Consider the following 9,194-nt stretch of genomic DNA (forward strand, 5'->3'; position numbering starts at 1 on the left):
AGAGTAAGTGAGCCAGTGCATTGACAACAGACTTCTGCAATGTGACGGTCGAGAGCACACGCCAGTACCAAGTATCGTACTTACAAACGTTGTCAAATAAAAAAAATTGATATCATATGTTTGTCCGCTGGCTTTATTTGTTCAATATTTACGTTTATAAGACATAACTTATTTATATTCTAAAATTGTACTAGTTCAATAAACCCTAATTAAAACATTAAAACGTGTTTAATATACGTTAAATAAAATATGCTATCAAATTAATGAAATATTTTCAAAACCAACGTTATTTACTTATACTTCAACATTTTTTTATACAACAGATATGCAGACGGGCAAATGGGCCACCTGTTGGCAAGTGGTCACCACCACCTTAATACACCAATACTGTAAAAATATATAACTATTCCTAACGCGCCACCATTATTGGGAACTAAGATGCTTCTTAGCAATAAGGAATGGTATATATTTCTTAATTAATTACAGGCATAAGGCCTGTAATCACACTGGCTCAATCACTCTTCAAAACAGAACTAACAATACTGCTTTCTTTATTTTATCTGTAGATAGTTTCATATCAAGTTAAGTTACATATTATTTACTTAAAAACTCTATTGACCAGAACACCGTCGGTAGTTGAAGTAAAAAGCGCCCTTAATATTATAAATTCGAAAGTTGGGTTGTTTGCTTGGTTGTTTGTTACACTTTCACGTTTTAACTACTCAACCGATCCTACTGAAATTTCATATACACGTGAGGGATACATAAAAGGACATACAATATGTAACACCTCCCTTCAGAAGCGGGCGAAGCCGGGGCGGAAACTAGCCTGAAATATATTATGAAAATTAATCTTGTAATACCAGATACCATATCCATAACTGTGCGGTTCAGTTCTCGTTCATGCGTTAGTTAATTCACAAAACGAAAACATTAAAAACTTTTATGATGTTATTTTTACAGAACTCATAATAAAATCAGCGAAACTTTACACAAATGAAATCATATCGATGAATCATTCTCTACTTGTTTTCAAATACATCAACTAATATGCCCGAGTATGTAATTTATTTTACACAACGTAACCCAAGAAGCTCTATAAATATATATAATTATTGACAACTTTAATATCAAATATATAGAAAACAGCGTATAGAGAATCGTTTGTTAAGTTCTAATTAAAAAAAATTGTTTCCTTTATCTATTCGAAGGTCATCCAAACATTATACAAATCGTGCTTTATAGACATGAAGTTAATATTGCAACTTTTTTAATAATTTTTAATAATTTGTCACTATTAATTTTCACAAGAGTCTGCTCTGCGGAAACCACTTAAGCCACGCTGATAAAAACACATAGGAGTATAAGGGCTGTTATACCTACAGTAAAAAAATATCGCTAGTAACGATAGTGGTTTTAAACGTATTTTTAGATATAAGGCAGCAGATCCCGAGGAACACAGGACGAGTTAGAGTCCCACATTGGGCCAATACAAAGTTATTGGATTTTTTGTCGAAGATTCTCAGTAGCACTCGAAGTCTGAAAATTGCTATTTTGAACACTCCCGTGCCTCGGATAGCACGTGATGCCGTTGGTCTTGCATCTGAACTATTTCCGGTGGTACCGGATTGCCGCCCCGTAGGATTATGAGAGTGAGGGTATAGAGATTGCATTGCTGTTTTTACGCATACATTTCTGCACTATCATATACTCGGCATAGACTAATCTCTCTAGAAATTATCCACCGTGGCCGAAATTGGTCAGGAACATATCATTACCATTTTTACAGCATTAAATTGATGCAAAACAAATCCCGGAGCATTGGCTCTCCCCCGTTCAAAACACAAAAAATTGCATTGAACAGAATTGCAAAACGTACCTACTAAAACTTGCACAAATATAAAGTCCAACTCTCAAGAAGATTATTATCTTCTTCGGTCTCCCTCTCAGCTTATCGCTATCTACATTCGTCACTACTTATTACGACAACATTAATAAGAAAAAATAATAACAATACTGTAATCATTAAAACAACAATAGCAGTTGCTAAAAGCGTACTCGTACGTATGAATAATTTTGCTGGAAAGTATGTTTCAGTTCATTTTAACAACAAACGGTGACAATGTATTGATGGAGTCGTGACGAGCGGACGCACTTCCGCACACTCGCGTCACGTTAATTTATTGTTTAGTTTCTTTGTTAGAGAGAGACGACGTTACTTGATCCCCACGAGGCGAATGCGACCTTCTTTTTTCAAACGTCTAACTAAAAAATGTTTATAAACATTTTTTATAATTGAAGATACCAAAAAAGTAAATTAATTCTCTATGGATCTGTTTGTTTGTAAATGTCGAAGAAAAATGAGTTTAAAATGTAATTATCCTTTACATCTAATTCATCATAATAATATCAGTATATGCCGTAACTATGTGGACTAATTTTATGTTGATGAATCATTTTAAATGTTAACTTTATTTTAAGTAATAAAAAAAACGGTTGTAAGACAAAATATCATTTGGAATACCTAAAGTAACACTTTATATAATATTCTTGAATACTTGAACAAAGTAGCCTAGTAATATTCCACTGTTGGGTGAGCCTCCTCTTTATTTGGGACAAAAATTAGGAGCTTTTTCGACCACGCCGCTCTGTTGTAGTATGGTATTACATATTACACATATTTATAATATATAAATATATATTATTTATACTATATATTTCATGACTCAGCATTTATTTAATGTTTTCCTTCACTGCCGAGCATGAAATAAATTATATATATATATATATATATATATATATATGTACATAGCAAACAAGCAATTTCACGCCATCGCGGCTCTTAAAATGAACTACTCCATTAGGATATTAACCCGCGATTATTTATCAATTGGTTAAAAGTTAAATCTACAGAACTGTGTCGTGTTTGATATTATTCATTAGGAACACAATAACCTCACAGGTCATAGTTTGTTTGAGAGTTTAGTATACTTTTATATCTACAGCTGTGGCTTGTTCAATTAAAAATTCAATGCTTAGAACCATTGTTTGTTAATAATTTAGCCGCACATGGTGATGGATATAGTTCTGTTGTTATTACAGTAAGTAATTTATTGAAAAATATTTCATATAAATTTGCAACTTATAATTCTCCATTTATATATACAAATATACGAGTATATTATTCGTAACACTATTAATTTTTGCATCGTAAGTTAGTTAATCATGTGCATATATGCACACGATTTTGAAAGTTTCACGATTGTCGCTTAAAATATTTAAAATAAGCGGTCTCGTGACCCACGGTCTCGTGATCCCACTTTATACTATGTAGATTTAGATCATAATAAAAATATACACTTTTATATTATATGCCAACACAAGTCCATTCAGTCAACGCTTTTTTTACATTTCAAGATTCGAGATTTAAGATCTTAATATTTATAATTTTGAAATATGTTATTAATTAGACGGTAATGGCTGTGAGCGTATGTCGAATAGCCTGCTTATAAATAAATCAAGGGTGGAGACAGCAACACAGCAAAGATGTCATCGAGACCTGACTAGATTCGAAATGCCCGGTTTTTTATGCAACTTTGGAGAGCCCTGTGCCCAACAGTGAGTGGGTCGAGATGAGGACTGATAAAAGTTTTAATGATGATGAAGGAGAGTATTTAGATTTAATTTTATCATTGTACTTTGTTACATACGTAACTTTGCTACGTACGTAAGATACAACTAGAACAAAATATTTACATCTTCCTCTAATACCATTATTGATATCATCAGGAGGTTTTAGAGGTTACACTATACGGGCCGCTAATCGATTAGTTATTTCAAAAGTTTCGTAGTAACTTCGTGACTGTAGTCGTCACTTGGACATATAAGTTCATCGACTTACAGAAGTAAGTGTGCGGTATTTTCGAGTAAAGAAATAAATAATAATAATAATATCCTGGGACACATTTCACACGCGACCAAATGATCCCAAATTAAGCTTGTACAGAGCTTGTACTGTGGAAACCACTACTATACTATACTACATATACTATTTTTCTTTTGTAAATACATACTTATATTGATAATTACACCCAGACTCAGGACAAACATACATGTTCATGCACACAAATATCTGTCCTGGGTGGAAATCGAACCCACAACCTTCGGCGTGAAAGGCAAGTATCCACTAACCACGCCAACTGGCTCGTCAGTCAAATAAATGCTAGGTAATATTGGCTTGGGTGATTGATTTGAATATTTAGTTTTTGCTGCTCTCATGATGTCAACTATATACGCTGTATTTAACTTACACTAAGAAATGGATTTTAGGAACCATAAAAATAGTACTTTTTTTATAGAACATAATTTACTTCCAAGTCAAATTTTATTTCAAAAAATAGGATATGGAAGTCTTTCTTACGTCACGTAAGAAAATAATGTACAACGTTTTCTATTTATATGACCACACTCGTTAAATGTGGTTTAGACAGTTATGATGATATTTGCCGATGAAATATTGAACATTCCAATTATTATGAATTGATATTACTTTACAGTGAATTAGTGCTAACTGTAAAAAAATAATGAGCTATTGTTGAGAAATGTCTTTCGTCACTCTTAAGCACCTTAGTGTATCTTGAATGATCTTGTTATTTGTGTAAAATTAAATTAGAATCGCGTAAATTCCAATTGTATATTATAAGAAAAACCATTGCATTTTACTGGTACGCTTGCAGAATGGAAGCCGCTTTTTCTTTTTTATCTTCCTAGGAGAAGTTAAAGAAAACAACGTGAGAGATACTATATAACTCATGCTTTACAGTGCAAATTAAACGGCTTTTGAAACACTAATCCCCTACTTACTCGTATATGTCATATCTTATAAATTGGTAAATTTGTATCATTACTAATTCTCGTCACTTGAAACCTCCTAATTTATATGTTTATTATACGTATTCAGGTCCCAGGTTTGTCGATCTCAATTTCATTACGATAAATTCAGTAGCTTAGTTATGAAATAGACAAACATATAGCTAAATACCGATTAATATTTCTCTTTAGATACGAGTTTATATTTACAATTTAATACACCTTTAGTAATTTAACACTTGATAGGTTATTGTAAAATTTTAATTATCACTAATTTACGTATTAATTACCTTAAGCATGATATTAGGAATTTATCGTATTTATTAATTACTCAATTCAATGTTAATGGCATTTAATGTTAGAATAGTTTTAGAAAAAAAAAATATTTTAGATTGTAAAATATATCTATTAAATAGTTTTTGTGCCTATTTTAGACGCTTCTTCCATTGTATCTGGTAACTTTGTGCCGAGAGTTTCCGGCGTTAACATCACTAGTGCGCCGGATAGCAGCGCGAAGCTTCCAAATAAGACAAAAGGAAGTTGATCCCAAACAGCTGCACCCTGGGAATCCAATTTTATCAATAATAACTCGTTCAGTAATCATTATGAAGATTATTATTGCATTAATAATAAAAAAAAAACAGTAACGGACTTGTGATCTAGTGATCTATTTAGAAATCAGGCGTAAATCAGATGAACAGGGTCATTTAAATCAATCGTACTAAATTTGCCACACATAATCTATCTACTAGCAATATTTCCTTATGGCATCATGGTTAGGTGTGGTGTGTGGTATTTACCTGGAGGTAAGGCCAAACAACAAAACGAATGTGTAATTACAGGCACAAGGGACATAAAATCTTAGTTCCCAAGGTTGGTGGCGCATTGGCTATGTAAGCGATGGTTGACATTTCTTACAATGCCAATGTCTAAGGGCGTTTGGTGACCACTTACCATCAGGTGGCCCATATGCTCGTCCGCCTTCCTATTCTATAAAAAAAAAAACTAAGTATTGTTGTGCTCCGGCTCGAGTGATTAAGTGTAACTCCAGGTACAATTGACATAACATTTTAGTTTCCAAGGTTGGTGGTGCTTTGGCGATGTAACGAGTGGGCGATGGTAACCACATTCTATCAGGTGAACCATTTGCATTCATTAGTAACAGTTTGTTAATGTCCCACTGCTAGGCTAAGGCCCTCTCTCCCTTTTGAGGAGATGCTTTAGAGCTTATTCCACCATGCTGCTCCAATGCGGGTTGGTAGAATACACATGTGGCATAATTTCAATGACATTAGACACAATTTGTAATCATATATCATAAAAAAATTGTCCACGGAGCAGAATGAGTAGTACTTAAGACGTTGTAACTAGTGTTAATTCTGCTATACCCATGTCCCTAGATAGAAGTGACCATGTCTAAGCTTAACTAAGATCTTAAGTATGTATAGCTGGAATAATAATTTTTGAAAAGTTCGTACCAAAGCCGGCGTCAGTGGCGCTAGAATAGATCCAATTCTTCCTACCATAGAAGAAAATGCAAAAAGAGAGTGTCTATGCTTGGTAGGGTAAAGTTCAGCCGTGTAAACGTAAATTGCAGATATCACCATCGAAATACTGTATTTCCCAATCAAGTATATTGTTAAAGAAACCCCATGAAGACCTGAAATTAAAGTATATCATAAAATCTTAAGGGTTTATTATTAATATCTATGTGAAATGAAATACATACCATCTGGCATAAATACGTATCCAATCTGGCAAAGTGCGCAAACCCAATATGCTCCAATAAGCACCGGTTTTCTACCAACTTTCCCCATTAGAAACATAGACGTCCAATAGCCTGGTATTTCCACTGCTGACACTAATACAAAGTTGAGGTATCTATTGCCGACCATGTGCACGGAATTAATAGACAGCCCGTAGTATACCAATGTAGTTGTGATCCACCAGACCGGAGACACAACTACTCGAATTAATATTGGCTTATGACGAAATACTTGTACAACAAGACAGGGTTCCTGTGTTTTTTGCATTTCTAGTATTTCATTGTTTCTTTTTTCTTCCTCTGCACTATATCTTAACGCCTTAAGAGATTCAATGGACAGTTCTTTTTTATTTATACGTGCAGCTTCTTTCAATACATTTTCTGCCTCATCATACCGTCCCTTACTCATGTACCATCGCGCCGATTCAGGCATAATCCATAAGTACAATATTGTTAGAAATTGAGGAATATACAAGGTCAGAGTCAAATTTCTCCAATCAGGAACAGCCCATGCAATGAGACCTGTTGTCATCTGGCCAACGGCGAAGAAAGTATTCATAAAAGCGCCAGCCACGACTCTGTATTTGGGTCCTGTAGTCTCCATCACTAAAACGAAAGTATAATTTATACACCATCGATTTCAATTTGACGACTATTGTTTGTTTTTTATAACTAGCCCTAACTAATACCCAGTATTATTGTCTCCTTTAATCAAAGGGATTCAACAGGTCCCTGCTAGCATTCCTTCCACCATTTCACACAGTCATGATTTGTAAAGAAGACATTTTTAATTTTGTATTTTATTTACCTATTTAACTATATTGTATAATATTTATATTTTGTACATTACGCCCAAGGCCTCGCAGTATGTATATATCCTTATTAATGGCATTATTCTCTAGGATATGTCCCGAATTTTTTATATTTAGGGTATGGAATCATGATAAAATATAATTTTAAGCATAATTACAATCCTCTTCAGTAACAATCTCTTCAAATTACACTTACTTTATCGATTTGGATGTGTCAGTAAAACTTTTTAATGATTACATAGATCACTTACAAAAAATGTAAAAGCTTGAAAATCCTCCAGAACCAAATATGGATTCGACAACTTCCATAACAAGGAAACCTGTGTAAGTGTTAACCCAATATCTAGTGAGTCCCAGCCATGCAGCGTTAATAGAGCTTACGACGATGGCAGTACGGCGTCCCCATCGGTCCGAAATGAAGCCAATTAGTGGAAGAGCCGCTAGAGTGCCCAGAGTCCGCATTGACCCAACCAGCGTTCGACGCCATTCGTCGCAAGCTAATTTGAACTGAAATATGAAGTAATTTTAGAGAGTTTCAATGTACAATAGCTTATAATAAATAGCAATCTTTATTAATAAATAAGTAGTTTAAACGAGTTGTAAGTATTTTTTATTTTAAATTAAGAGTTTATATAGTTAATTTTCTCTTCAAGTGAATAACCTTGTAATGTGAGCATTATAATTATATTGTTTATTTTATAAGTGCATGTTATTCAATTGTTTTGTTGTAAAAGTCTGTAATGATGAGTAACACTGTACTAGCCTATTATCGTAATTTTTCGTTGTTAATTTTTTGAAAATTCCGATGATGCTTCTTATATCAATAAATAAACAATGAAATGTTATTTGAGAAATAAAGTATTAATTCATTAGGTATTATTGCTATAATGTAAAGATACTACAATTTATCTCATCAAACATTCCCTGTCATTACCTCATAAACGATTGAATACGTATTTTCGTATACGAATTTGTCACAATTAATAATTCTGTCGCGGTTGAACATTTCTTTTGGACACATTTCACCTGTCAAGTTAGATATAATATCAGATGCAGCGAATCTTTGACAACTGTCGAACGAGCTACCGCTAGCTGGTATCGCATTCAACACCCAAGATGGTGAAAATGTAGCGCCCTCTCTACCCTCACACTCAGGGATGAGACATCTGAAAGACACGAGAGTGATTAGTCTTATCAAATTCTCTTAACGTAATGTTACAGCTAACCTCAAAACGTATACGAATGGCTATTAGTATAATTAATTAAGTTAATTGTTTCAATATATGTACTGACCCCAAAGTAATATTCCGTAAGACATACTATTACTACTAAAATAACTAATCGAGATATATCACTGAGCCACGTAGGTCACATCATATGACGTCATATTTTAAAGTTTGTTTTCTTTTTATAAAAATAATAATTGTAACTAACCTAGTGTTAATTCGAGCTGCCGTGAACAGGTACTCACTAGTCGACCACCCTATGAACACCACCACCAAAGCCGCCAGGCCCAGCATTCTCAGTTGAAATCTACCAAACTGTCCTATGTCATTTTTTAATATAGTATCTAAATGCACTCTTTCATTTTCTTCTTTTTCCATTCTCTCCTTTTACGTATTCAGATTAATCACACCGTCCTTTTGTTTAAACGTTATATTGTATTTCTGTTTATTTAAATTGTCGAGTAAATTACTATTTTCGTTCCATAATTGACGATATATTGTGCATGGTCAACGCAGCGCATT

General features: G+C 33.7%; 1 protein-coding gene across 1 annotated transcript; it reads right to left on the reverse strand.

The window, feature by feature from the left end:
* Window positions 1–5,277: 5,277 nt before the first annotated feature.
* On the reverse strand, window positions 5,278–9,194 carry LOC126772590 (organic cation transporter protein-like). Its single transcript, XM_050492991.1, has 6 exons — window positions 8,881–9,194; window positions 8,381–8,612; window positions 7,698–7,953; window positions 6,599–7,240; window positions 6,348–6,529; window positions 5,278–5,430 (listed from the first exon to the last, which is right to left on the reverse strand). The coding sequence occupies exons 1-6, from the start codon at window positions 9,048–9,050 to the stop codon at window positions 5,278–5,280; spliced, it is 1,635 nt and encodes a 544-aa protein (XP_050348948.1). The 5' UTR covers window positions 9,051–9,194.

Source organism: Nymphalis io, chromosome 12, assembly GCF_905147045.1.
Source record: "Nymphalis io chromosome 12, ilAglIoxx1.1, whole genome shotgun sequence".
NCBI lineage: Eukaryota > Metazoa > Arthropoda > Insecta > Lepidoptera > Nymphalidae > Nymphalis > Nymphalis io.